Source organism: Cygnus atratus, chromosome 2 (genome assembly GCF_013377495.2).
Source record: "Cygnus atratus isolate AKBS03 ecotype Queensland, Australia chromosome 2, CAtr_DNAZoo_HiC_assembly, whole genome shotgun sequence".
Lineage (NCBI taxonomy): Eukaryota > Metazoa > Chordata > Aves > Anseriformes > Anatidae > Cygnus > Cygnus atratus.
The window spans coordinates 159,882,877-159,909,848 of NC_066363.1; the positions used below are offsets into that span (position 1 = coordinate 159,882,877).

At 68.6% G+C, this 26,972-nt stretch overlaps 3 protein-coding genes across 4 annotated transcripts in view; 1 reads left to right on the top strand and 2 right to left on the bottom strand.

Annotated features, from left to right (window-relative positions):
- DGAT1 (diacylglycerol O-acyltransferase 1) overlaps positions 1-4,575 on the top strand; it is a 5,819-nt gene extending 1,244 nt beyond the window's left edge. The window contains exons 2-17 of the mRNA XM_050708793.1: positions 75-162; positions 1,379-1,419; positions 1,536-1,621; positions 1,729-1,781; positions 1,903-2,008; positions 2,126-2,260; positions 2,340-2,414; positions 2,508-2,611; positions 2,757-2,795; positions 2,907-2,948; positions 3,070-3,114; positions 3,218-3,330; positions 3,448-3,513; positions 3,608-3,695; positions 3,795-3,857; positions 3,974-4,575. Coding sequence (XP_050564750.1) covers positions 75-162; positions 1,379-1,419; positions 1,536-1,621; positions 1,729-1,781; positions 1,903-2,008; positions 2,126-2,260; positions 2,340-2,414; positions 2,508-2,611; positions 2,757-2,795; positions 2,907-2,948; positions 3,070-3,114; positions 3,218-3,330; positions 3,448-3,513; positions 3,608-3,695; positions 3,795-3,857; positions 3,974-4,120 — 1,291 coding nt within the window. The 3' untranslated portion in view covers positions 4,121-4,575. The remainder of the gene's footprint in view (positions 1-74; positions 163-1,378; positions 1,420-1,535; positions 1,622-1,728; positions 1,782-1,902; positions 2,009-2,125; positions 2,261-2,339; positions 2,415-2,507; positions 2,612-2,756; positions 2,796-2,906; positions 2,949-3,069; positions 3,115-3,217; positions 3,331-3,447; positions 3,514-3,607; positions 3,696-3,794; positions 3,858-3,973) is intronic.
- A 702-nt stretch (positions 4,576-5,277) lies between these two features.
- On the bottom strand, positions 5,278-15,588 carry LOC118260115 (casein kinase II subunit alpha-like). Of its 2 annotated transcripts, XM_035570129.2 has the most exons (13): positions 15,465-15,588; positions 12,482-12,617; positions 11,179-11,290; positions 10,365-10,466; positions 9,883-9,933; positions 9,018-9,077; positions 8,474-8,557; positions 7,278-7,388; positions 7,062-7,163; positions 6,379-6,479; positions 6,091-6,239; positions 5,917-6,006; positions 5,278-5,766 (listed from the first exon to the last, which is right to left on the bottom strand). In XM_035570129.2, exons 2-13 carry the CDS (start codon positions 12,580-12,582, stop codon positions 5,651-5,653), a joined length of 1,179 nt encoding a protein of 392 aa, XP_035426022.1. In that variant the 5' UTR covers positions 12,583-12,617; positions 15,465-15,588; the 3' UTR covers positions 5,278-5,650. The 2 variants fall into 2 exon arrangements, with proteins under 2 accessions (XP_035426022.1, XP_050564762.1); XM_050708805.1 differs by lacking the exon at positions 12,482-12,617 and having other exon boundaries at positions 15,465-15,508.
- Positions 15,589-25,316: 9,728 nt separating this feature from the next.
- Positions 25,317-26,972, bottom strand: part of HSF1 (heat shock transcription factor 1) — a 55,758-nt gene continuing 54,102 nt past the window's right edge. Inside the window, exons 12-13 of the mRNA XM_035570177.2 lie at positions 26,725-26,794; positions 25,317-25,844 (exon numbers count right to left, since the gene is read on the bottom strand). Of these exons, the coding sequence (XP_035426070.1) occupies positions 25,639-25,844; positions 26,725-26,794 (276 nt within the window). The 3' untranslated portion in view covers positions 25,317-25,638. The remainder of the gene's footprint in view (positions 25,845-26,724; positions 26,795-26,972) is intronic.

Below are 26,972 nucleotides of genomic sequence, written 5' to 3' on the forward strand. Positions count from 1 at the left end.
TGGGGGGGTCTCGGGGGGGTCCCGGTGGGCGGGGGGGTGCAGGATCAGGCCCCCCCCCCGCTCCCTGCCCGCAGGTGCCACCGGGTGCAGGAGTCGCTGCTCAGCTCCGCCAGCGGCTACAGCAACTACCGCGGCGTCCTCAACTGGTGCGTGGTCATGCTGGTGAGTGCGCCCGGGCGGCTCAGCCCGCGGGGATCCAATTAGCTAATGGGATTAATTAGCGCCCGACACCGAGCCAGGGGCGTCCGCCCGCCCGGATGCTGCTGGCACTGCCGCTGCGGTGCTCGCAGCAGGGCTCGGTGCTGCCGGGACGGAGCCCGGTGACCCCCCGGTCAGGGTCCCCAGTGGCCCCGGTTGGGGTCCTTGTTGGCCTCGGTTGGGGACCCGGTGGCCCCAGTTGGAGTCCGCAGGGACACGCTCGGGGTCCCCAGTGACCCCCTGGTTGGGGTCCCCAGTTGGGGTCCCCAATGGCTCCAGTTGCGGACCCGGGGGCCCCACTTACGGTCCTCAGGGACACACTCAGGGTCCCCTAGTGGTTCTGGTTGGGGTCCCCATTGGCCCCTGGTTGGGGACCCGGTGGCCCTCGTCAGAGTCCCTTTTGGCCCCAGTTGGGGTCCCCAGTGACCCCCCAGTTGGGTTCCCCAGTGGCCCCAGTTGGGGTTCCTGTTGTCCCCGCTCGGGGTCTCTAATGGCCCCGGTTGGGGACCCAGTGGCCCTTGCTGGGGTCCCCGTTGTCCCCAGCTGGGCTCCCCAGGGATATGCTCAGGGTCCCCAGTGGCCCCAGTCAGGATCCCAGGGTGGCCCCCTGGTTGGGGTCCCCAGTGTCCCCACTTGGTGTCCCCGTTGTCCCCCATTGGGGTCCCTGGTGACCCCACAGTTGGGGTCTACAATGGCCCCGGATGGGGACCCGGTGGCCCCGGTCAGGGTCCCCAGTGGCCCCAGTTGGGGTCCCCGGTGTTCCCAGTTGGGGTTCCCAGCGACATGCTCAGGGTCCCTGGTGGTTCCAGTTGGGGTCCCCGTTGTCCCCGGTCGGGGTCCCCGCTCGGTGTCCCCGTTGTCCCCGGGGCGCCCTTATCGGGGCCGCACCCCGCTGGGCGCCACCCGCCCGCACCCTGGCCCAGAAGCGCGCCCGCGTGGCACAGGCGGCTCCTGGGGCCGGCCTGGAGGGGGGGGGGTGGCAAGGGGCAGGCTCCCCGTCACCCCCCCCCCCGGGGAACCCCGGGGGGGGGGGTCATGGCCGTGGGGGGGATTTGGGGACACGCCTGAGCCCGCTGGGGGGGGTTTGGGGGGGGTCCTCCTGGGGTGGGGGCGGCCTGGCAGCGGTGCCCCCCCCCCCCTCCCGCCCCAGCCCTGTGCAACGCCCGCCTCGCTCTTGCAGGTCTTGAGCAACGCTCGGCTCTTCCTGGAAAACCTCATCAAGTAAGTGGGGGGGGGGGGGACGGACGGACAGACGGACAGCGACCTCTGACCCCGTCCCCGAGTTCCTGCACCCCCCCGGGGGGGGGACACGCTCAGGGCCCCCTCCCCTGGTGCAGGTACGGCATCCTGGTGGACCCCATCCAGGTGGTCTCCCTGTTCCTCAAGGACCCCTACAGCTGGCCCTCGCTCTGCCTCATCATCGGTGAGCGCCTCGGGGACGGGGACGGGGGGGGGGGCCCTGTGCTGCGTGCCCCCCCCCAGCTGACTTCCTCCTCCTCCTCTTCCTCCTCTTCCTCCCCCCCCTCGCAGTAGCCAACGTCTTCGCCGTGGTGGCCCTGACCCTGGAGAGGCGGCTGGCGGCGGTGAGCCCCCGAACGAGGGCAGGATGCGGCCCCGTTCGCCCCGTGGGGGCTCTGTGGGTGCGGGGGGGGGTCCTGCTGTGCCCCCCCCCCCCCCCAACCCTCTCCTTCTCCCCCCGCCCAGGGCTCCCTGTCGGAGCGCGCCGGGGCCGCGCTGCACGCCGCCAACCTGCTGGCCATCCTCTGCTTCCCCGCCGCCGTGGTGCTCGCGGTCACCTCCATCACGCCCGGTGAGGAGCCGGGGCCGTGGCACGGCGGGGCTGGACGCGGCCGCTGCCGCCCCCCCCCCCCCCCCCCCCAACCTCCTCACCACCCCCACCCCCCCCGCCCCATGTCTCTGCCCGCAGTGGGGGCCGTGTTCACCCTGGCCGTCTACACCGTCCTCTTCCTCAAGCTGTTCTCCTTCAGGGACCTCAACAAGTGGTGCCGCCAGAGGAGGGAGGCCAAAGCGGCCCCCCCGGGCGGGGACAGCTCGGCTGCAGGTACGGGGGGGCCGGGGCCATGGGGACCCCCCCAGGCTGGGTGGGCTCTCACCCCCCTCCTTCCACACCCCCCCCCCAGCTTCAGGACCCGCTAAGGCCAACGGGGACGTGGGCAGGAGCAGGGTCGCCTACCCCAACAACCTCACCTACAGCAGTAAGTGCCCCGGGGGGGGGGGGAGTTTTGGGGGGGGGGGAGGGGTTGGGGCTGCCCCTCCCCGGCCCCCACCCCACAGCCGCTGTCCCGCAGACCTGTACTACTTCCTCTTCGCGCCCACCCTCTGCTACGAGCTCAACTTCCCCCGCTCCCCGCGGATCCGCAAGCGCTTCCTGCTGCGGCGCCTCTTCGAGATGGTGGGTGCTGGGGGGGGGGGCGGGGAGCCCCCCCCGGGGGGGTCTGCAGCGGGGGGCGGCCCCCCCAGGGGGTCTGCAGCGGGGGGTGGCCCCCCCATGGGGTCCGCAACGTCCCCCTGAGGTCCCTGCCTCTGTCGTCTTGCAGCTCTTCTTCATCCAGCTGATGGTGGGGCTGATCCAGCAGGTAGGGGGGGGGCCCCGGCTGCGCGCCCCCTCCCCGTGGGGGGGCTCTGCCCGGTGTCAGCTTGGTGGGGGGGGGAGGCTCCCTCGGGCTCCAGCGGCTTTTCCCTTCCAGTGGATGGTGCCCACGATCCAGAACTCCATGAAGCCGTTCCGGGTGAGCGAGCAGGGGGGCACGGGGCTCTCGGGGGGGGGGGGGTTGCCCCCCCCCCGCATTATCTCAGCTGGGGTGGGGGCTGCTGGGGGCCGATGCTGACGGCGCTGCCCCCCCGCCATAGGACATGGACTACTCCCGCATCATCGAGCGGCTCCTCAAGCTGGCCGTGAGTACCCCCATCACCCCCCCCCCCTCCCCAGCCCCCCCCCCACCGTGGGGGGGGGCAGACCGCCCCCCCCCGCCTCTGACAGCCCCGCGTCCCTCCGCAGGTCCCCAACCACCTCATCTGGCTCATCTTCTTCTACTGGTTCTTCCACTCCTGCCTCAACGCGGTGGCCGAAGTGATGCAGTTCGGGGACCGGGAGTTTTACAGGGACTGGTGGTGAGTTGGGAGGGGGGGGGTGGGGGGAGGGGGGTGTCCCCTCTTGGCTGCCCCCCCCCCCCCCCCAGCCTGAGGTGGTGGCTGCCCCCAACCCGTGGTCCCTGCCCTTCCCCGCAGGAACTCGGAGTCGGTGACCTACTTCTGGCAGAACTGGAACATCCCCGTGCACAAGTGGTGCCTCAGGTGCGGGGGGGCCATGGGAGGGTCCCGTCCGTGTGCCCCCATGTCCCCCCCCCCCCCCCCCCCCCCCAATTCTCACGGGGTTGCCCCTCCCCAGACACTTCTACAAGCCCATGCTGAAGCGGGGGGTCAGCAAGTGGACGGCGCAGACGGCCGTGTTCCTGGCCTCCGCCTTCTTCCACGAGGTTGGTGCTCGCCCCCGAGCCCCCCGGGGGTCCTGCCCCCTGCCCCTGTCCCCCCCCCCCCCCCCCCCGGGGGCTGGAGCTGTCCCTGTGTCCCCGCAGTACTTGGTCAGCGTCCCGCTGAAGATGTTCCGCCTCTGGGCTTTCATGGGGATGGCGGCGCAGGTAAGGGGGTACGGGGGGAGGACGCCTCGGAGCCCTGTCCCCCTCCTATCCTGCAGCAACGGGAGGGGGGGCGGAGGCTGCCCTGACCCCTCACACACCCCCCCCCCCCCCCCCAGATCCCTTTGGCCTGGTTCGTGTCCAAGTTCCTCAGGGGTAACTACGGGAACGCGGCCGTCTGGATGTCGCTGATCATCGGGCAGCCCATCGCCGTCCTCATGTACGTGCACGACTACTACGTGCTCAACTACGAGGGAGGCCGCTGAGGGGGGGTCCGCACCCCCCTCCCCCCCCCGGGACTGTGACGCTCGTGGGGGTCCCGGCTGCCCCGGGGGACGCCCCCTCTCCTGGTGAATTGAATGTCGGATCAATGCAATAGCCCCGGGGGGGGCCCTGCTCTGCCCCCAGCCCTGGGCGCCAGGAGCTCGGCCGGGCCCTCCAGCCTCCTCTGCCTCCTGGGGCCGGCGCCAAGCTCCTGCCGAGGCACTTTGAAGGACGGTGCCGGCCCGTGACCGCTCTCGTCCGTCCCCGTTGTCACCTCCCTGGGAGCCTCTGGGTGCCCCTGGGACGCGCGCGGGGGCACGGCGCTGGCCCCGAGCCCTGGCCTGCACCCTGCGGGCCCCTGCTGCTGCCTCCCGGCGTCCCCCGGTCCTTCGCTCAGCCACTTTTTAACTCTTTCAGACTGTCGAACGCGGAGGGATTAAAGTGTCTGGTTTTCCAATGCCCTGCGCCGTCCTTGTGTCCCTGCCCCCGGTTGTGCTGCCCCCGTCCTGGGCCCCAGGAGCTGCTGTCCCACCCCCCGTGCCCGAACGGCTCCTGGCAGTGGGGGCCTGGTTATTGGGCTCGATCTTGACCCTGGGGCTGCTTGTGGGGCTGAGCTTTGCCCCCAGGGCCTCTTGTGGGGCTCGGCATTGCCCTTGGGCCGGGTTGCGGGGCTTGACCTTGCCCCCCGGGCCACTTGTGGGGCTACTTGTGGGGCTGAGCATTGCCCTGGGCCTGGTTGTGGGGCTCAACCTTGTCCCTTGGGGCCACTTGTGGGGCTGGGCCTTGCCTCAGGGCCCCTTGTGGGGCTTGGCCTTGACCCTGGGGCCGCTTATGGGGCTGCTTGTGGGGCTCAGCTTTGCCCTCGAGGCCACTTGTGGGGCTCGACCTTGCCCCTGGGCCTGCCCGTGGGGCAGCTTCCGTCCTGGGTTCCTCCCCAGGGAGCTCTGGACCTCATTGAGGAAGCCCCTGGGCCCTCCCCACCTTCCCCTTCTCTGGGCACAAGCTGCCATTTGGGGGAGGTCACAGCACTCAAACTGGGGGCGCTGGGATTTGGGGGAACTGGGCCCTGCTCTGGATTTGCTCTGCTTCGTGCTGGGAGCGCCGCTGCGTGTCTGTGCCCCCCCTACCTCCCCCCAAGAACCAGCTGCTGCTCCTGCCGTCCGGTTAGGGACATAGAAAATAAAATTTATTATCCATTTTAGATTTCTACACCGTAGTTGCATCCCTGCTCGTGATCCTCACGAGAAGAATGCAGCTAACTCTTTACCCCGACACAGACGCAACGGAGATCAGCCTTGGTCCATAGCCAGAGCGCGCGAGATTGTTACGGCACGGGGGGGAAAAAGGAACCTACGTCTTTGCTCTTTTGTGTTTCGTACTCGACAGAAATAAAAATAAAATTCCAGAGCGCCCCCCCACCCCCACCCCACCCCTTTTCGGCGGCCGGGGCCCGCGGCTGGCGCAGGGGTGGCGGGAGGGTGAAGGCGGCGCGGCGCCGGGCGCTGCGGGGAGCCGGCGGCGGCGGCGTGAGGTCAGGGCTGCGCGCCCGCTGCGGCGGGCACCGGCGAGCCCAAAGCGTTCGGAGAGGAGATGACGGGCGACGCAGCCAGGCTGCTGATGGGCTGGGCCGCGGACATCGAGGTAATGCCTGCGCCGGGGAGAGAACGGGGCGTCAGGCTCCAGCAGGACGAGGACAGGAGCAGGAGGCAGAGCCAGGAGCCGGCGCGGCTCGGGACGACGCGACCCCGGCAGCCCCGAGCCCCCGGCGAGCCCTTGGTGCCCCCGCGCCAGCACCCACCTGCCAACATACTGGAGGAGCTGACAGGCGTGGTACTGGCCGAGAGCCCGGCCGAGGGGCCGATCCTCGCCGGGTCTTTTGCTATGGGATCTGCGGGGCAGAGGGAAAGGCGTCAGGGGTCGCCCCCGGCACGCCGAGGGGAGCGCCGGCACCTCGCTGCCCCCCGGGACGTACAGAAGTAGGGGTGCTCCATGGCGTCGCGGGCCGTCAGCCGCGTCTGGTGGTCATAGCGCAGCAGCTTGTCCAGGAAATCGAGCGCCTCGGTGCTCACCAGGTGCTGGTTCTCGCTGTGCACGAAGCGCTCCCACCGCTTCCGCGAGTGTCTGCCGGGGGGAGGAGGAGGAGGAGGAGGAGGATGGCAGAGCCGGCATGGCCAGCACCGCGCGCGGTGTCTGCGCCGGGGCAGCTTGGTGCAGGACGCTGCCACCCATCCCCACCGCGTCGGCTGTGCCATCCACCCACCTGCCGAGGATGTCGTTGAAGCGGGGATCGAGCTCGATGTTGTACTTGTCGATGTAGTCGTACAGGTCCTCCGTCCCCAGCACCTTGGCGATGCGCACGAGCTGGCACAAGGGGGGAAAAGTGGCGGGGTTGGTGGTGATGGCAGGGACCAGTTCCCCGCCCGCCTGGCCCAGTCCTAACCCCACCACCCTCACTCCCCCACTGGGGACGTGGCCATTTGTGGAGGAAAGCAGCCGGGAGGTACCAGCAAGTGCCCTGTGCTCTGGTGTGAGCAGGGAGCCGTACAGCCTGCCGGGCTGGCGCTGGCGCCGCTGACGGAGCCGATACGGCCGGGGAACGTCTCTGCTCCTGCCAGACACCTCCAAACCCGTGTCCCACAGCTGCCTCCCTGATGCCTGCAGCCCCGCTCAGAGCAGCCAGGGATGCGTGGGTGCGTTACAGGGTGCCACAGCCCTGCCACGAGGTGCCCGCAGGTGGCTCCATTTGTGCCTCCCAGTACAACCAGTGCCTCGCCCCCTGCCCAGGGGCTGGACGTAGCCACCGCCAGCGCTCCGCCTGGCTCCTCTGATAGGGGGAAGGACGCAGCGAGAGGAGACCCCGGCTTGGGGGGGGGACCCTGGGATTCAGAAGGTGGCACAGTGGGGTGGCATGTGAGGCGGGGGGGGGGGGGGGGGGGGCCTCACTTGGTCGTAGTTGTCATGGCCATGGAAGAAGGGCTCTTTCCGGAAGATCATGCTGGCCAGCATGCAGCCTAAACTCCACATGTCCAGGCTGTAGTCGTACATCTGGGAAGGACACGGAACGGGGCAGGAGCTCAGCGACGCTCCCAGGCTGCTGGCACGGCCCCGAGCGGGGACCCCCAGTGTGCCCCCAGCCCCCAGCGGCCACCGGAGCCGTACCTGGTAGTCCACCAGGAGCTCCGGCCCCTTGAAGTAGCGCGAGGCCACCCGCACGTTGTACTCCTGGCCGGGGTGGTAGAACTCCGCCAGCCCCCAGTCGATCAGGCGCAGCTGGGAGGGAGGGAGGCAGGGAGAAAGGGAGGGCGCTGGCACCGGCCCCGCTGCCCCCCCGGGGGCTCCCGGCCCGCAGGGCTCAGCGCCAGCACCGGCCCCATTGTGGTGCACGCGGTGACAGCGGTGCCGAGCCCCGTGGTGGCCGCGGCAGGACGAGCACAGCGCAGTGGCACCCCGATGACCATGGCCGCTTCGTCACCCCCCCCCCCCCCCCCCAATTTTCAGATCATTTCCCAGACTTGTCAGGATCACCCCCCCCCCAGCCCCGCTCATTAGGGCAGCAGATGAGGCAGGCCCCGGTCCATCAGGCAGGCCATTAACGCCGCACAGCGCGAAGCCGGCGCTCCCTGACCACAGCCCTCCGGCTCCTGTAGGAAACGCGTTTCCCTCCCCCCCCCCCCCCCCCCCCACCTCCAACCAAAGCCTTATTAACACCGGGACCTCTGCTGCCCACAGCGAGCCTTCCGGCTCCCCCTTGGGGGGTTGGCATGAATTTAGGGGAAAGGACGGATGGGATCAGCCCAGGGCGCGGGCTGGGCGCGCCGGGTGCCGGGTGCCGGGCCATCGCGGCAGCGGTGACGGGGAAGTTTCAAAGGGCAGCGTGCCCAAGGGGCACGTGGGGCCAGCCCCGTTCCGCTCCGATAACGGGGTGTTTACCGGCCACGGGAGGCTCGGCCCCCGCAGACGCCGTTTGAAGTCCGATTTATGCGGGGGGCGCAGGTGGCCGGGCGCCGCAGCGCGCCGGAAGGGATCTGAAGTTAGGTTTACAAGCCTGAGCTGCCGACAAGCAGCTGGCAAATAAAGCGGGTTTACGGGGCGCAGGTGCGGGTTTTATGGCCGCCCCTTTTTGCCAAACCAGCAGCTGCGAGTCCAGCCCTCCCCGCGAGGGCTCGGGAGCAGGGATCGGGGACGGGCAGCACCAGAGCTGCACCGCGCCGGGGACGTTTCGGGGGTCAAACCACCACGGCCAGGCTGAGCGCAGGGCGCTGGGAGAGGAGACGGTGCCGTGCCGGGACAGCCACAGCCACGGCTCGTCTGAGGGACCGGGGGGCAGGGTGGGGGCACACTGTGCCCCGCCGTACCTTCCTGTGCTCGTGATCAATCATAACGTTGTGCGGCTTGACGTCGCGGTGCATGACGCCCATGCTGTGGCAGTAGTCCAGCGCCTGCGGACGGAACAGCGGCGTCAGGCCCCGCGCGTCACCGGGTGGCAGGGGCGGGGGGCCGGCGGGGCCGGCACGAAGGACAGACCCCAAGGCTGCGCCGCGGCCGGCCCCGCGCCGGTGACGCCAGGCTCGGCGAGCACAAACGTGTCCCCGGGGGCCTCCGGCCCTGTCCTGCGTGGGCGGTGATGGATGGGGCAGGCACACGGCGCCCTGGGGACCAGCCCCAGCGCCGTGGGCCGCGGAGGCAGGTGGCAGCAGGAGGCTGCCCAAGGGCACGGTGGCCTCATCCCCTTCAGCCTTCGCCGCTGCGCTCCGCCGCCACCTGCCTCGCAGCCTCCCCGCACCGCGGCCGGCCGGCGGTGCCGCAGCCGGGCCTCGGGGCCAAGCGGAGCTCCTTGGGGGCTGGCCAGAGGAGTTGGTGGCAGCTCTCTGCTCGAGGGAGGGCTTCCCGGGAGCTCACCTTTAGGATCTCATACATGTAGAACCGTATGTCGAAGTCGGACAGCGTCTGGTAGAGTTGCTGCGAGAACAGGGAGAGGCGGTGAACGCAGCGCGGCGCCCGCCCGACGCTCCCAAGGGGGCGCGTCTGGGATCCACGGCCCCAGAGCAGAAGCACCAAGGGGGAGAACAGCTCTGGGGCAGCTCAGCACCCCCAAAGTCCCCCAAATTTCACAGCAGCACACCCCAGGGAGGAGCGGGGCGGCCGGGCTGTGCCACAGCATGCAGAACTGGCCTGGACCCAGCCCACACCCACCAAGGGGCACCAGGGAGCTCCCAAACCGTGCCCGGGGGGCTCAGCTCCCACCCAGGGCTGGGATGAGGGCAGAAGCGTGCGTGCCCTCCCGAGGCTGCAGCGGCCCAAAGCCAAACCCTGGGGACAAGAGCCAGGGAGGGTACAGGGCAGCACCGGGGCTTCCAGCACATTCGTGACTCGCGAGAACGGAGCGGAGCAGCCCCAGCCCGGGCAGCAGCTTCGCTAAATCGCCGCCGTCGTGCCGACCTCCCACCTCCCCGACCTCCCACCTCCTCTGCTCAGCCCCGCTGGCTCCGCAGCCCCTGCCTGCTACCAGCGCCCGGTGGTGACTGCGAGCCCACGCTGGGCACCGCCGGGGCGGAGAGACAGGGATCGGCTGGTACAAGCGCGAGCACCGGCTCAGTGCCGCGGCTCAGCCCTCAGCTGTCAAACAGCAAAGAGCAGCCGGCTGCAGTACCACGTCTGTGACACTGTGGGGGAACTGGGACGCGCTGCCGGCTCTGCAGGGGGGGCCAGAACCCCCCCAGCTTCTCCCAGCCCCCTCCAGGTCCCCACGGTGGCGGGCGCTCACCTTGAAGTCCGTGTTGTTCACGTGCTCAAAGACCAGGGCGGGCGTCCGGGACTGCAGGGCGGGAGCAGCAGGGCACCAGGCAGAGGGGAGAAAACAGGGAAAAGAGGGAAAAAAGAGGGAAAAGAGGGAAAAAGGAGGTTGGGGCTGCCCGGTGCAGGGTGTGGACGGAGCTGGGCAGGCAGTGTGCCCAGCCCCATCCTCACGTGCTCACACCTCGGTCCTGGGGGCCAAGCTGAGGCAGGCGTGAGGGAGGCCCCGTTTGGAACGGCAGCGCCTGCCAAAGGCTGCAGCAGGCTGCGAGGCGCGGGGGCAGTGGGGTGGAGGGGAGCGTCCTGCCCCGTGCTTCGCCTCCAGGAGGGTCCGTGCCCAAAGCCCCGCGCCCCCCATGCACGGCCCCGCTGCTGCCTCCCCGTCTCCACCCTCTCGAGGCCGCCACGGCACTGCCGTGGGTGGCTGCAGCGCTGCCCCGTGCCCTTCCTCACCACGGGGTCCTTCACGATGTCCAGCAGGCTGATGATATTGGGGCCCCCGCGGAGGTTCTCCAGGATCTTGATCTCGCGCTTGATCTTCTTCTTTTTCACGGGCTGGCAAACACAAAGCAGGCTCCGGTCAGAGCCCTCGCCGGCCGTTCACACCGCGGCGAGCGCGCGCGTTCCCCGGGCGCTGCGGCTCTGCCCCCCGAGGACAGCAGCCCCCCACCACCGGAGGAACCGCGTGTCCTGCTTTTGGGGGGGGGCCCTCGGGGAATTCTTTCCCTAGGAAAAGCAGCCTAGGAGCGAGCTTGGTCTCTTCAAGCCCCGGGTTGAATCTTTGGAACCGCGCGGTGTTGCCCAGGGGAAGTGTATGTCGGGGAGCCCAGCCCGAGCGCCTTCGGGTCCCCCCACATCAGGGGGCTCCTCCTGACGCTGAGCCCCCTGCTCGTTTTGGGTTTATTAACGAGGACATGCCCATCTCCCAGGCTCATATTCTCACCCACAACCTGTCCCTCACCCTCTAACTGGTGCCCTCCTCCCACCTCCACTTTCTCTCGCACGGGCAGCGCTGCGAGGACCGACCCATGCCCTGTAACTCTCACTTCCTACAAACCATAACTACGCCTGGTTTAGTCCTACTGGGATAATGAACTCGCCCCCTGCGAGCCAAAACGAGGCCCCGAAGGTGACCAGGGGCTGGGGCAGCCCGCAGAGCCCCCAGACTGTGAGGCTGTGCCCGCGCTCAGCCGCAGGGCACGAAGCAGCCGCGGTCAGTCCGAGACGCCAAGGAGCCCGGCGGCGACGAGCCCTTGTGCGCGCCCACCTTGAGGATTTTCACGACCACCTTCTCGTTGTTGGTGATGTTGATGGCTTCAAAGACCTCGCTGTATTTGCCGCGGCCGAGCTTCCGCACGAGCTGGTAGTCATCCTGGTTGCTGTCGGGGAAGCAGAGGAAGAGGCGGTGAGGGGACCGCAGCCAGGCCGTGGCGGAGCGCGGCGGCCCCATCGCCAGCGCCTTGGTGAGACCGCGGAGAGCGGCGGGGCCGGGGCTCGGGGCCGCTCCGGGGGAAGCAGCGCCAGCGGCACCAAGGGCAGCAGAGGAGCACGCGTGGCTCCCCCCCAGGGACAGGCACGGAGCGTGCTGGTGTCACGGGGCCCAGCTGCATCCTCACTGCCCGCTCCCAAGTCCGCCAGCGGGCGGGTGACAGCACAGAGCCACAAAGCACCCGACGGAAACGCCTCCAGCCCAGGGCCCCCTGCTCTTCACCAGGCTGGAAGGGTCTCGGACCCCCCCGAGGGGTCACAGGAATAAACGCTCTGTGCACGGGAGCCAGGAGAGGAGAAAACAACCGTGCCAATGCCCACGGGTCAGATGCACGGAGGTGTGAGCGGTCACCCGAGGGGGCTGAAGGAAGCAGCAGCCACTGTGCTGTGCCAAGGGGAAGGCACGGCCAGGGTTGGCGGGGAGAAACGAGCGCAGGAAGGGGGGCGCCTCGGGGTGCGAGCCCGGCCCCATTCGCTGCCGGCCGCCAGACAGGACGCGGGACGGCCGCTGGCACCCGGAGCACACCACGGAGCGCTCGCGGCTCGGCACAACGGAGCCGGGGCTGCCCGCAGGCAGGGTCGGGGTCAGCACCGCAGCCTCAGGCGAACGGAGGAGGCGTGGGACAGCCCAGCTCGTACCCGTGCTGCCGAGCGGGAGCAGCCTCCGGCGCTCCCAGCTGCACCGTGACGCCCGGACCCGAGCGGCCGCACCGCCCGGTGCCGCGTCAAGCAGCCGGCCTCCGCCGTGCATCCCGGAGGCTGGGCCTCGGGGCACCCCCGGCGGCGGAGAGGCCGTCGCGGCTCCGAGCCCTGTGCCGGCGCTGTCAGCGTGCTGCCGCAGCCCGCGTCCTGCCCGGCTCTGGGGCTCGGCTCAGCTCCGCGGGCTGAACACCCTCTGGAGGCCCACGGGGCAGGGGAGGAGGCCCAGAGGCCACGCTGGGAAGCCCCTTCGGTGTGGCCACGCTTCCCAACGATAAAAATAATCCGTGTGGGAACCCTCCGGCTCGGGACGCCCCGCGGGGCCCTCCGCAGGCTTCCAAAAGCGTCCCCGCAGCGCGCCCCCGGCTCTCGCCCCGGCGTACCCCCACTCCACGACGTGCGACTCGTAGTCCCAGTACTCGCGGGGTCTCTGAGTGTTCACGTCCGCATAGACCCTGGCCCGACTCGGCACCGGCCCCGACATGCTTCCACGGCCAGAGGCGCGGCGCCTCGCTCACCCTAAAAATACAAACACACGTCAGTCGGGGTGAGAGCCCGGCGGACGCGACAGAAATCGGAGTCTGGGGTGCGCCGGGTGGGCGTGAGGCAGCACAGCGAGGGGCTCCGCACCCCCCAGCCGCTCGCCACGCTCCAGCTCCAGCCCCACGCCACCCACCCCAGCACCACTGGAGTTAACGCCTGCCCTCGAGGAGATGCAAAGCCAGGCTGGGGGAGGCCCGGGAAGTGTCACCAACAGGGCAGTGCTGGCCGGGCCTGGGTCCTGTGGGACTGGGATGGGGACGGGGACAAGAACAGGGATGGGGCTGTGTCTGGCACCAGCACCGCGCTACCGGGCAGACGTGGCACCCGCGGCTGTCACCATCTGCTCTCAGTGGGGCTGGGGTGCAGGATGTGGCCCGGGGCGCAGCCGCAGAGCCAGGACCCCATGGCCAGGCACAGCACGGCCCTGAGACGGGCAGCGGAGGTGGGGAAGCCGTCAGCGAGCCAAGTTCCGCTCGGTGCTCAGCCAAGAGCCGCACCGGGTCAGGGAGACGTGGAGCCAAGGGCGGCCGCGGGACGCGGTGTCCCTGCAGCAGCCGGCCCGGGGGGGGGCGGCGCGAGGGCACGGAGCGCACGCGGCATTGCCAAGGCCGTGGCGGCACCGCTTATATTGGGGAACGGGGCAGGGAGGAAACTGCGGCAGCGCGAGCCCTGCTACGGGGTGCTGGCCAGTGGCCGGGCAGCGGCGGTTTGGTTTTGTGAAGGGTTTGTGCAGGACTTGAAGGGCCACGCGGCGCGGCAGCGGGGCTTCGGGAGCGGGCAGCGCCGACGGCACACCGAGCACACGGACACGGCACATAGCAAGGAGCTCGACCACCGCAGTCCCTGCCCTGGGCAAGGGCACGGGGCTGCCCCAGCACCCAGAGGCCAAAACCTCCCGGGGAGCGGCCGTGGCTGAACCCAGGAGGACGGGGCCGGGACGAACACGGCAGAACGGCCGAGAGCGGCTCCGGGATCGCTGTGCGGCCCCACAGCTCCGGCTCTGGTCACCTCCAGCCCCAGCACATTCAGCTCCCACCAACTCCAGCCCCACATGTCCGCCTCCAGCACCACACGCCGGGGCTGGGGGAGCCGCGGGCACACCGACACACCTCGACCCTCGCCACAGCTCCGACCACGGAGCCCCGCTGCTTTGCCGATGGCCCCGGTGCTCGGCCGCTGCCACGGCCCCACGCATGCCCTGAGATCGCCCCCGAGGGTGAGCGGCCGGCCCCGCTCCGCAGGCTGAGCCCCGGCATCATCAGGCTTTGGGCGATGCGGCCCCGGTCATGCTCTGGCTGGGTCCCAGCTACAGGCTGGGGGACGGTGCCGCCAGGACCCGGCACGGTCTGGTGAGGTGGCACCGTGGGGGTGTCCCCAGCCTCCCGGGCTGCTCGGAGCTGGCTCCGGAAAAGCCATGAAACGGCCCCAAACCATTGGGGGGGGAGGTGGTGTCTGGGCAGGGGCTGGGAATGTGTGGGGTGGGGACGGCACAGCGTGGTACCGCATGGCACGGTGCGGCATGGCATGGTCTGGTACTGCATGGCACGGCGTGGTACCGCATGGCACAGCACAGCAGGGCGTGGGACTGCATGGCACAGCATGGCACAGCATGGCACGTCGTGGTGTGGTACCGCATGGCACAGCATGGCATGCCGCGGTACCGCATGGCACGGCGTAGCACCGCATGGCACAGTACGGCACGGCGTGGCGCAGCGTGGCATGGTACCACACGGGACGGCACAGTGCGGTGCCGCATGGCACGGCACACTGCGGCACGGTACCGCACGGCACGGCGCAGCACCCCATGGCATGGCACGGCACGGCGCCGCACGGCACGGCGCAGCGCAGCGTGGCACAGCAGGCGCTCGGCGCGCCACCAGCACCTCCCGGCTGCAGCCCCCCCGCACCCAGGGCCACCCGCGTGTGCCCCCACCCCTGGCAGCGCCCTGCCTGCCCCCTCCCCATGGTCATGCCCACACTGACACCCACGCACCCACGCTCACACTCACACCCACAGCCACTCGCGCCCGCTCCCACTCAGACTGCTCACACCCGCTCCAACATTAACCCCCGCTCCCACACACCCACCCACTCCCACTCATGTCCCACTCGGCCCGTACCCACTCCCACAAGCGCCACTCGCACCCCCACTCGCACCCCCACTCGCACCCCCACTCGCACTCCCTCACGCCCTCCCACTGCCACTCCCACTCCCACCCACTCACGCCCACTCCCACATCCACTCGCCCTCACACTCACGCCCACCCACTCCCACTCACCCCCCCACTCCCACTCGTGCTCACACTCACCCCCACCGCCACCCCAGCTCTCACGCCCACCCACACCCACCCGCTCCCCACTCACCGCCACGCCCCCCCCCACTCACACCCACACCCACTCACGCCCACCCACTCCCACTCGTGCTCACACTCACCCCCACCGCCACCCCAGCTCTCACGCCCACCCACTCCCACACTCACCCCCGCTCGCTCGCCCCCACGCCCCCTCCCCCTCCCACCCACCCGCTCCCACTCGTGCCTACTCACACCCACTCACGCCCACTCACGCTCACACCCACTCCCTCCCGCCCCCTCCCACTCGTGCCCTCTCGCTCCCACCCCTCCCCCTCCCGCCCCCTCCCACCCCACCCCCGCCCCCTCCCGCCCCGTCACGCCGCCGTCCCCTCCCCCTCCCCTCCCCCTCCCCCTCCCCGTCCCTCCCCCTCCCCCGTCCCTCCCCTCCCCCTCCCCGCTCCCCTCCCCTCCCCCTCCGCCGCCCCCCCGGCCCCCCCCCCCCGTGCCCCCCCCCCCGCCCCCCCCGCACCTGGCGGCGCCGCACCGGGCGCTGCGGGCGGGGCGCGGCCTCCCCGCGGCTGGGGGCGACGCAAGATGGCGGCTCCCGGCGGCTCCCGGCGGCTCCCGGCGGCTCCCGGCGGCGCCCTCGGACGGGCCCAGCCCCGCCGGGCCGCGGGGGGGCGCCCCCGAACCGGAGCCGGCAACAGGGACCGCGGCAACCCCCCCGCCCCGCCCCGCCCCCCCCCCGCGGCTGCGCGCCGGGACACGGCGGGGGCACTAAGGGGGGGGGGTGGAACCCCTAACTGGGAGCGCGGGGCTCCCGGTGCCGCCATCCCAGTGCGCCCAGTGCTCCCAGTGCTCCCAGTGCCCCCATCCCAGTGCTCCCAGTGCCCCCAGTGCCCCCAGTGCTCCCAGTGCCCCCATCCCAGTGCTCCCAGTGCCCCCAGTGCCCCCAGTGCTCCCAGTGCTCCCATCCCAGTGCTCCCAGTGCTCCCAGTGCCCCCAGTGCTCCCAGTGCTCCCATCCCAGGGCTCCCAGTGCTCCCAGTGCCCCCAGTGCCCCCAGTGCTCCCAGTGCTCCCATCCCAGGGCTCCCAGTGCTCCCAGTGCCCCCAGTGCCCCCAGTGCCCCCAGTGCTCCCATCCCAGGGCTCCCAGTGCCCCCAGTGCCCCCAGTGCTCCCAGTGCTCCCATCCCAGGGCTCCCAGTGCTCCCAGTGCTCCCATCCCAGTGCTCCCAGTGCCCCCAGTGCCCCTAGTACAGTCAGGGCAGACACCAGTGCTCCCAGCGCTCTCGGTATTCCCACTATAGAGCCCACACTCCCAGTGTTCCCAGTACCCCCAGTACAGTCTGTCCCAGGACCACTGCCCCCAGTACTGTCTGGGACACCAACTCCCAGTGCTCCCAGTCCTCATCCCCAACTCCACTTCCTTACCCCCATCTCTGTGGCCCTGCAACCTGCCTCCTTATAACCGTGCCCCACGTCCCCATAGCCCCACGTCCCCATATTCCCATATCCCCATTTCCCCCTGTCCCCATATCCCCCTGTCCCCATGTCCCCATGTCCCGATATCATCACGTCCCCACATCCCCATGTCCCCATATCCCCCTGTCCCCATATCCCCATGTCCCCCTGTCCCCGTATCCCCATGTCCCCATATCCCCATGTCCCCCTGTCCCCATATCCCCGTCCCCATATCCCCATATCCCCATGTCCCCCTGTCCCCATATCCCCCTATCCCCCTGTCCCCATATCCCCATGTCCCGATATCATCACGTCCCCATATCCCCCTGTCCCCATATCCCCATATCTCCATGTCCCCATATCCCCATATCCCCATATCCCCCTGTCCCCATATCCCCATATCCCCATGTCCCCATATCCCCATATCCCCATGTCCCCCTGTCCCCATATCCCCATATCCCCCTGTCCCCATATCCCCATATCCCCCTGTCCCCATATCCCCACGTCCCCATATCCCCATGTCCCCATATCCCCACGTCCCCATATCCCCATATCCCCATATCCCCATGTCCCCATATCCCCATATCCCCATGTCCCCCTGTCCCCATATCCCCATATCCCCCTGTCCCCATATCCCCCTATCCCCCTGTCCCCATATCCCCATGTCCCGATATCATCACGTCCCCATATCCCCCTGTCCCCATATCCCCATATCTCCATGTCCCCATATCCCCATATCCCCATATCCCCCTGTCCCCATATCTCCATATCCCCATGTCCCCATATCCCCATATCCCCATGTCCCCCTGTCCCCATATCCCCATATCCCCCTGTCCCCATATCCCCATATCCCCATGTCCCCCTGTCCCCATATCCCCATATCCCCCTGTCCCCATATCCCCATATCCCCATGTCCCCATATCCCCATATCCCTATGTCCCCATATCCCCATGTCCCCATATCCATCCCCCTGTCCCTGTATCCCCATGTCCCCATGTCCCCATCCCCCCATCCTCTATCCCTGCCCCCTCCCCCCCAATCACGGGGTCTCCATATTTATGGGGTGGCTCCTTCATCTCTTGGCGCCTGCAGCAGTGGGGCCACACCAGTCACTGGGGCTACACTCGTTGTTACTGGGGCTGTGCTGGTGAACGGGGCCACACTGCTTACTGGGGCCACACCAGTTACTGAGGCCACATTGGTTACGGGGCTGTACCAGTCACTGGGGCCGTACCAGTTACTGGGACCATGCCAGGCACCAGACCCACACTGGTTACTGGGGCCATCTCAGCTTACTGGGGTCATGGCAGTGACAAGGACCACAGTGCTTACTGGAACTGTACCAGTCACTGGGGCCGTACCAGTTATTGGGGCCATACCAGTCACTGGGGCCGTACCAGTTACCGGAGCTGTACCAGTCACTGGGGCCGTACCAGTTACTGGGGCCATACCAGTCACTGGGGCCATACCAGTTACCGGAGCTGTACCAGTCACTGGGGCCGTACCAGTTACTGGGGCCATACCAGTCACTGGGGCCGTACCAGTTATTGGGGCCATACCAGTCACTGGGGCCGTACCAGTTACCGGAGCTGTACCAGTCACTGGGGCCGTACCAGTTATTGGGGCCATACCAGTCACTGGGGCCATACCAGTTACCGGAGCTGTACCAGTCACTGGGGCCGTACCAGTTACTGGGGCCATACCAGTCACTGGGGCCGTACCAGTTACCGGAGCTGTACCAGTCACTGGGGCCGTACCAGTTCCCCGTCACCGCACCAGCTCACCATCACGTTGCCATTTCCCTGGTGCTGTGCGGCTCCAGTGACCCCCAGTGACCCCCAGTGACCCCCAGTAACCCCCAGCGACCCCCAGCCCACCCGGTGCCCCCAGCCGGGGCCGTCCCCGTGCCGGTGCCGGTGCCAGGACCAGGTGACGCCGGGCGCTGGATGGGGCCACGAGGCTGGAGGGTGCCGGGGCGGTGACAGCGGCGCCTTGTCCCCGCACATCCGTGCCAGGAGCCCCGCCGAGGGCACTGGGACGGGGATGGGGACGGGGACACCTGCGGCCACCGCATGCCCTGGGGGTGCTGCACCCCAGCCCTGCACCGCCGCCACCCCCCGGCCCCGCTGCCCCCTGCAACCGGAGCCGGGCGCGCGCCCCCCCCGGCCCCCAGGCCCAGAACCCAGGGGAACAAAGGGGCTTTGAGCACCCGCCATAAAGGGCCCTTGTTGGGCCGTGCAGGGGGGGGTGTGGGGCAGGATGGGGCCCCTGGCAGCACCTGGGTGGGGGGGACTGGTCGGGGGGAGCCGGGGTCCCCAGCGCCCCCAGCCCCAGGACAGGGATGCTGGGGGTCCCCAAGTGGTGCTGGGTTCCCCGCTGTGGCTTCGTGGTTTTGGGGTCCCCAGGTAGTGCTGGGGGTGCTGGTCATGGTTCTGGGGTTTTGGGGTCCCCAAAGTGATGCTGGGAGTCCCAGCGGTGGTTCGGGGTTTTGGGGTCCCCAGAGTGGTGCTTGGGGTGCCGGTCATGGTTTTGGAGTTTTGGGGTCCCCAAAGTGATGCTGGGAGACCCAGCGGTGGTTCAGGGGTTTTGGAGTTCCTAGGTGGTGCTGGGGGTCCTGGTCATGGTTTTGGAGTTTTGGGGTCCCCAAAGTGACGCTGGGAGTCCCAGCAGTGGTTTAGGGTTTTGGGGACCCCCAAAGTGCTGCTGGGGGTCCTGGCTGTGGTTTTGGGGTCCCCAAAGAGGCGCTGGGGGTTCTGGTCATGCCTCTGGGTTTTGGGGTCCCCAAAGCGATGCTGGGGGTGCTGGCCATGGTGCTTGGGTTTTGGGGTCCCCAAAGAGGCGCTGGGGGTCCCGGTCCCGGTTCTGGGTTTTTTGGGGTCCCCAAGGAGGTGCTGGGTTCCCAGTCACGGTTTTGGGGGCCGGGCTGTCTCAGCCCCCCCGGTGCCGGTGGCGGCGCCGCAGTGCCGAGCCGCGCCGTGCCGCGCCGTGCCGGGCCGTGCCGGGCCGTGCCGCACCGAGCCGCACCGAGCCGCGCCGTGCCGGGCCGTGCCGGGCCGTGCCGCACCGAGCCGAGCCGTGCCGAGCCGTGCGGGATTGGCTGGCCCGCGGCCACCTGGCTCCTCCCCAGCGCCCTGCGGCTATAACGGGCCGGGCGGCGCCGGTCCCGGTCCCGCAGCGCCGCGCCCCGAGCCGCAGGCATGGCCCAGCCCCGAGGGTGAGCGGGGGGCGCCGGGGGGGCCGCGGCCGGCACGGCGGGGCTGGGGGCAGCGCTGGGGGGGGGGGGGGGGTCTGGGGGCATCGCTATGGGACTGGGGGCATCGCTCTTTTGGGTCGGGGGCATTGCTGTGGGGTCGGGGGCATTGCTGTGGGGTATGGAGGCAGCGCTATGGGGACTGGGAGCATTGCTGCAGCACTGGGGGGATTGGGGGCAGCACTATGGGGTCAGGGGGCATCACTGAGGGGTCTGGGAGCATTGCTATAGGGTCTGGGGGCATCTCTATGGGGTCTGGAGGCAGTGCTATGGGGTCTTGGGGCATTATTATGGGACTGGGAGCATTGCTGGGGGGACTGTGAGCATTGCTATGGGACTTGGGGCAGCGCTCTGGGGGCTGGGGGCATTGCTGGGGGGCCTGGGGGCAGTGCTATGGGGTCTGGGGGCAGCAGTGGGGGCAGTGCTATAGGGCCTGGGGACAGTGCTATGGGGACTGGGAGCATTGCTGCAGTACTGGGGGGACTGGGGGCATCGCTGTGGGACTGGGGGCAGTGCTATGGGGTCTGGGGACATTGCTATGGGATCCGGGGGCAGAACCAGGGGGCTCTGGGGGCAGCGCTGGGGGGTTTGGGGGCAGTGCTGTGGGATCTGGGTGCGGCACTGTGGGGTCCGGGGGCAGAGCTGTGGTTCTGGGAGCATCGCTATGGGGTCTGGGTGCACCGCTACGGGTCTGGGGGCATCGCTGCTGGCCTTGACAGGTCTCTGCAGAGCACCAGCCCTGCTGCCCCCCCCCCGTGCCCCATTGCCAGGCTCCCCCAGCTGGTTTTGGGGTGCCCCCTGCGTTACAGGGTTGGTACCAGCCCTGGGATGGGGACTGCAGCCCCTGCTGTGCCCTGGGGTCTGTGCGGCCCCATCCTGGGACCCCCAGTCACTGGGGTAGGGGTGTGGGGGTGCTGGGGGGCTGTGGGGGCTGTGGGGTCATCCCCAACCCGTCCCGGCTCCACAGGGCCCCGGCGCTGGCTGCGGCCGCCGTCCTCCTGCTCCTGGCCACCGCCACAGCCAATGGTGAGGGGCTGGGGGCGCGGGGGGTGCTGGGGACAGGGGGCTCCGGGCCCACCGGCAGCCCTGATGGGCAGGGGGTGAGGTGGGGTGGGGTGGGGGGGCTCGGGCAGTGTTTGCCCCCGGGGGGGCCCCTGGGCAGCACAGCCCAGCCGGGGTCTGCCCCGCTGTGTCCCCACAGAGCCCGCGAGCCCCCTGGACGTGGCCCTGTCTGCGGAAGGACAGACGTCAGGTAGGGCCGGGCCGCCCCTGCCGTGCCTCAGTTTCCCTCCTGGTAAAAAAAAAAAAAAAGGGGGGGGGGCAGGGTCTGGTGCTGACATCCCCCCCCCGCCCGTCTCTTGCAGAGCCCGTCAGCCCCGCCAAGCTGGAGGCCTCCGGAGAGAGTGAGGGACCCGCGAGGGGTGTTGGGGGGGGGACACACGTGGGGGGTCTGCGCCCCCGGCCCCCCCTGACACCCTTCTCCTCCCCGCAGGCGACCTCACCACCTCCGCCCAGCGCCTGGGACAAGGTCGGGGTGGGGGGCGTGGGGCTGGGGGCGCGGGGGCCGTGGTGCCGGCACGGTGCCGACGGCGCTCGCCTCTCGCGCAGGCCTGACCGCCGTCAGCTTCGAGGGCACCGGGGGGGCGCAGGCGGACGTGGTGGCGCGGGAGGCCCTGGGCAGCGACTCGTCCTCCTCCAGCCTCGACGCCCTCAACAGCGGCTCCTTCAGCGCGGACGCCCTCGCCGGGGAGGCCCGGGGCGGTGGGTGACGGGGGTGCTGAGGGGACCCCCCCGACCCCGGGCCGGCGCTGACCCCAGTGCTCTCTGCCCTCCCGCAGCTCCCATCGCAGACCTCCCGGCCCAGTCCAACGAGTCGGAGGAGGGTGAGGCCGCGTCCTCGCTGCGGGGTCCCCGGCCCGCGGAGCGTCCCCCTGCTCCCTGCTAGCACCTGAGCGTCCTGGGGGGGCAGGGGGAGGAGGGAGGGGAAGGGGAGGGAGAGTGGGAAGGGGAAGGGAAAGAAAATAGGAAAGGGAAAAGGGAAGGAGAAGGGGAAAGGGGAAGGGCAAGGGCAAGGGCAGTGGGAAGGGAAAGGGGAAGAGAAGGGGAAGGGGAAAGGAAAAGGGGAAGGGCAAAGGCAGGGGGAAGGGGAAAAAGAAAAGGGAAAAGGAATGAAAAATGGGAAAGGGGAGTGGGAAGGGGAAGGGACTGTCCCTGTCCCCTGCAGGTTGGGGCAGTCCCCAGGCACCCCATGAGCCGGGGGTGCTCCCGTTATCCAGGGGTGCCCCATTAAGCTGGGGGGGGGCATGAGCTGAGGACACCCCCACAAGGGGGGGAGGTAGCGAGGCCGCCCCACTGCCTGGGGTAGGCGCACCGCAGCCGGGGGAGGGCTGTGCCGGTGCCTGCCCCCAGCCGCGGCGTCTGCCCCTGCCCGCAGGAATGGACCGCGACATGGACTCGGAGGAGGCCCTGGCCTCCCAAGGTGACTCGGGGCTGGGGGGCGCTGGGGGTGCCGCCCGCCAGTGGCACGGGGGCTGACGCAGCCGCTGCCTCCCCAGGGGTCTGAGAAGGCCGAGCCTCGACGGAGCTGCCTCCTGGGACGCCGTCCTCTGCTGCGCTTCCCCACCACCTCCCTCCGCGCCCCCCAGGCCTCGCTGCAGCCCCCTCCCCAGCCCCCCGGCCCGCTCCGCTCCCTGCAGGACCCCGGTGCTGCCGGGCACTTGCTGGGGGCGAGAAGCTGGGCTGGGGGTGCCCGGGGAGCCGGGTGGGCGGCGGGGCAGGGGCCGTGGAGGCGGCCGGACCTCTCCACGCGCCCTGGGGGGGGCAGCGCCCATGCCTCCTCTTCTCATGTGCTGTGCTCCTCTGCCAATAAAGGTCCCTGCAGCAGCCTCCGAGCCCTTCTGACGGTGCCTTCAATGCCCCATCCCCGTCAGCCCCCACCAGTGCTCGCCCCCAGCCCTGCCCCACGCCGCCTCTGGATGCCAAAAGTTGATGTGGGTTCAGAGCACTGTTTGGGGGGGGGGATTTGGGAAAACAAACAAAGAAGTGAATCCATGCGGGGCAATTCAGTACCTCGGTCTCACCTCTGGCAGGGGCCCCGGGCTGCTGTTAGCAGGAGGCGATGCAGCACAGTGGGGAGCTGCCACTGCGGGTTTTCCTTCCCCTCGCCCTGGGCGGCTGCCACTGGCCAGACCCGGCTGCACTGGGGTCACCCCACGGCACGGAGCCCCCACGGTGTCCCCTGCACCGCCACCCTACCAGTTCTTTTGGGTGCTGGGGAGCAGTTTGCTCCTCCCCAGCTCCCACATCCCACAAACCCTTTTGCACCCTGGGTCCATCCACGCTGATTTTCTATGACCATCGTGCAGTGCTCACAGCGCCGGGGCTCGGCGTGGACACGGCAGGGACCCTGACATCGATGCGGGCCCTGGGGGTGGCCAGATGGAGGTGGGTGAGGGGCACCTCAGGCAGTTGGTGCTTCCCACTGGGGTCTGCTCCCATCACCTGGACTGATGTGATTCACCCGGGGGGGCTGTGCACCCCTGGGACCCTCACCACCGGTGCCCCTGACCCCACCGGCGCGCCGCAGCCCCTCTGCGTGCCCCCCCGCTGCGCTCAGCAGATCCGGCTGCGGTGGGTGCGAGGGGACGCAGGCATCTCCCGGGGTGGGTGATGAATGACGGGGGGAAGTTCCCCGCGGCGGTGCTCAGCCCCACTGGATGTCGACCTCATTAGCCGGGATGAGATCATGGATCCGGCCGCCCGCGTCACGCACGATTACTTCGATCATTACGGCCCGCCCGGAGCGAGGGGCTCCCGCAACCCTTGGGCCCCTGGGGTGCCCCCGGCCAGCCCCTGCTCCACACAATGGCAGCGGCTCTGGCACAGCCCCGTCCTGGGGAGGGCAGGGCTGGGGGCAGAGCGCGGCGGCACCGCTGGGACCTACCAAAAGCGGCTGACCCCCAGCAGCACCCAGAGCTGGTGCTCAGCACCCCCAGCCCCTGTGGTGCTGGGGCCTTGGCCGAGCTCCATGGGCCAGTGGGTGCCGGTGGCTCCGTGGGGCCGTGGGCTCAGCCGTGCCCCACACAAGCACCACTGCTCTCCACCATCCACTCGCTGACCCCAGCAATGCAAACCCCGCACCAAGTGCGGCTGCCCACACCGGGCTCCGTGGAAGGGCCCTGGCAGAGGCACAAAATTGAGTGGAAAAAACCAAACCTGCCGAGCGCCGCACAGGGCACCACATACTGCAGCCTCTCACCGGCCACGAGCCCGCCCGTGTGTCCTGATGAGCTGTGGTGCTGAGCCCCAACTGCTCCCCACCACGTCTGGAAATGACCACGGCTTTGTCAGCGCGACCACGGGTGAGAATGCCGCATGGCGCCGGCTGAGCCCCGGTCCTGCAGGGTGCACCGCCGCGTGGAGCGGTCACCCGGACGGCTTTTAGTTCATTAGGCCCTTGGTGAATTCATGCCACTGGAGACCAAGGAATAACGTCAGTTTGTGGAGCGTACACACAGGGATCTTGTCGTGAACCCAAGATCCTCTCCTTGTCACGTAACTCCCGCTTGCTGGCACGCCGCTTGCTTCGGAAGGTGAATGCGGCTTTGGCAGAGCAGAGTTTGTGGCAGTGACAAGTTTGGATGCGTGAGGGTGGACAGCCCCGGGGACAACAACCGGCAACGCTCTGAACGCTCTGCATCGAAGGTGAAGACTTGTTTTTGTTGTTCTCATAAAAGCGAGACCTCCTCAAAGGCGTGCACAGCGCCCAGCACTCCTCCGGCATGCTGGCGCGGGCCCCGCAGCGCCCTCATCCTCTACGGGCTCAGCTACAGAAACGTCCTGGGAAACTCAGCCCAGGCTCAGCGGGATTCAGGCAAGAAGCCACAGCGCGGAGTTTGAACACAGGCACATGCACTCACTCCTCTGCCGCCGCGGGAGAGGGGCGGTGACACTGGCGGCACCGGGCACTGGGATCTCCCAGCGCAGCTCGGCACCTCCGGGCTGTGGAGGGGAACTGGGGGGCCTTCATCCCCCCATCTCCATCCAAAGAGAGGACAAAAATGAAGCTCCCGACCATAGAAAAGCCACCAGGTGACAGACCATTTGTTTTATATATATTTGTATGTATATATATAGAGAGATATTTATATATATATAGATAGAAGTGGGTTCTTCTTCTCTCATGTAAAAATTCAAAATACAGTTTTTACTATTAACAATCTGAAGTGTAAATGTACAAATTTTTACTGCTAAGCAAAAGGAAAACAAAACCAAAGAAACAAACAAAAAGAAACACACAGAGCAAGAGGAAATAAAAAGAGAAAGTAAAGCCGGGCCCGGGGGAGCCCGGGGCGCCCAGGGTGCGCGCGCGCACGGAGACCCTCAGGGACCAGACCGCGAGGCAGAGACCACAAAGGGATCCAACCCACCGGCGCCAGATTGGCAAACTTTTATTTCTCTTTAAAAACCATCGCATCCGCCTCTCCGGGGCGAGGAGGGAAGGGGACGGGGGTGGAGGAGGAATTCCCTGCCCCTGAGAAGCGACCCCATCCGCACGCCCGGCGAGCGCCGCGCTCCGGGGCGAGGGGCGCCCGCGGCCGTGCCCCCGCGGCTGCCGGACCGTCGGTGCCCGGCGCGGGGCTCGGCTGCCGCCCGCGGTCGCCCGGCGGCTGCTGCCGGGGCCGCCCGGCTCTCCCGCTCGCTCAGCGCCGCGCGGGCCGGGCACGGCCACGCCGCCGGGGTCTCTTGCACCGCTCGGCCCCCAACGACTGCCGAACTGGAGGAGCGCTGGGTGGCTAGAATCTAAAGCAGGTTTCAAAACACCTCATTAAGCACACACACAAATGAAATCCTCACAGTGCCGGGGGAAGCAAACATGAACCGGAGGGTGCTGAGAGCTGTCAATGTCTGTGCAAAGCAAGGAGGCTGGCGGCTGGATTTCCCTTTCGTGCGCATCCTTTCTCTTCCTCTCTTTCGCCCTGCCCTCAGCCTTAGGATACCGCAGGGTCCTTGGGTTTGGACTGCTCAGTCCCTGACAAGAGCGAGATGGTGGGGTCCTCCGCGTACTCGTCTCCGTCGGTGAAGTACGGCCCTTCTCCCAGCTCAAAGAATATCGGCAGGTCTCCGCTCCCCATGTCGACGGCGCTCGAGTCCACCAGGAAGAGGGGCTGGGCCGTGTAGTGCACCAGCTGCTTTCCTGCAAAGAGAGTGCGCGCTAGGCGGGGAGTTCTGCGGGGAGCCGGGGCGCTGCGAGGAGCTGGGGCACTGCGGGCAGCAGGCACTACGAGGCTGCGCCCTCCGAACTCCGATGTCATCGAGCAAGAAAGTGCTTGACGAAGCAGCAGAGCCCTCGCTGCCAATGCCAGGGCTCAGGCAAGGGCTTCTGGCGGAGCAGCGAGGAGCAGAACCAGACCTCAGCGGGGCTTCGCTCCCAGCCTGTGCCCGGGGACTCGCTCACCCCGGCTCCAGGTGACCGGGGGCTTCCCTGTGCCCCCAGACCCCGACAGCAGCTGCAGCACGCCCCGGCTGGGCACTGAGGTGTGGAGCCCACAGCCGGGTGCTGGGGTTGCTGCCACGAGTGGGGAGCAGCATGGTGACAGCCCACGCCACAGAGACAGAAGTCCCCGAAGGGCCGAGGCTGCAGGGACTTCGTGCCCTCTGCTCCAAGTTCTGCTTGAGCAGGGACACCGGCAGCCGGCTGCCCAGGACCGCGTCCCGCTGGGTTCTGAGCATCTCCAGGGGGAACTCCCCAGCCCCTCTGGGCAGCCTGTGCCGGAGCTCAGCCACCCTCACAGCAAAAACGCACTTTGTTGTGTCTAGATGGAATTTCAGGGGTTTTAACTTGTGCCCATGGCCTCTTGTTCTGTCCCTGGCCGCTGCTGGGAAGAGCCTGGCTCCCCCTCCCTCATTCCCTCCCGCCAGGACTTACATCGCCAGCATCCCCCTCCACCCCTTCTCCTTCCCAGTCCAAGCACTCCCATCTCTCAGCCAAACATGCTTTTGGGAGCAGAAATGGTTTTGCCACAGCCCCAGGTCTTGTGAGTGAGTCACTAAATGCCAAAACGAGCACCTCGTACCTGTGTCTGCTGTGCTGGCCTCTGTCTCAGTGGGTTTCTGCTGTTCCTGGGACGAAAGGAGGTCCTGAATCTGCAGGGAGAGAAGTGGGGCTGGTTAGCACACGGCACGGGCCAGCCGCGCGTGGGTCCACGCCAACAGAGAGCGCGGCGCTCTCTGCGTGCCTCTGCTAGCACAATTGCACAAGGAAAGCAGCGGTTTACAGGCTCAAAGCCCCACTAAGTCAGGCAGACGTGCCCGGAGGCTCACG

What these genes read in the sequence shown, in the direction of transcription:
- LOC118260115 (XM_035570129.2), bottom strand. Translation starts at nt 12,582, where the DNA reads ATGTCGGGGCCGGTGCCGAGTCGGGCCAGGGTCTATGCGGACGTGAAC. An exon ending in TGGTCGTGAAAATCCTCAAG is followed by an intron (nt 10,467 to 11,178) that starts GTGGGCGCGCAC and finishes TGTGTTTGCCAG; the next exon opens with CCCGTGAAAAAGAAGAAGAT. An exon ending in TTCAACGACATCCTCGGCAG is followed by an intron (nt 6,240 to 6,378) that starts GTGGGTGGATGG and finishes TCCCCCCGGCAG; the next exon opens with ACACTCGCGGAAGCGGTGGG.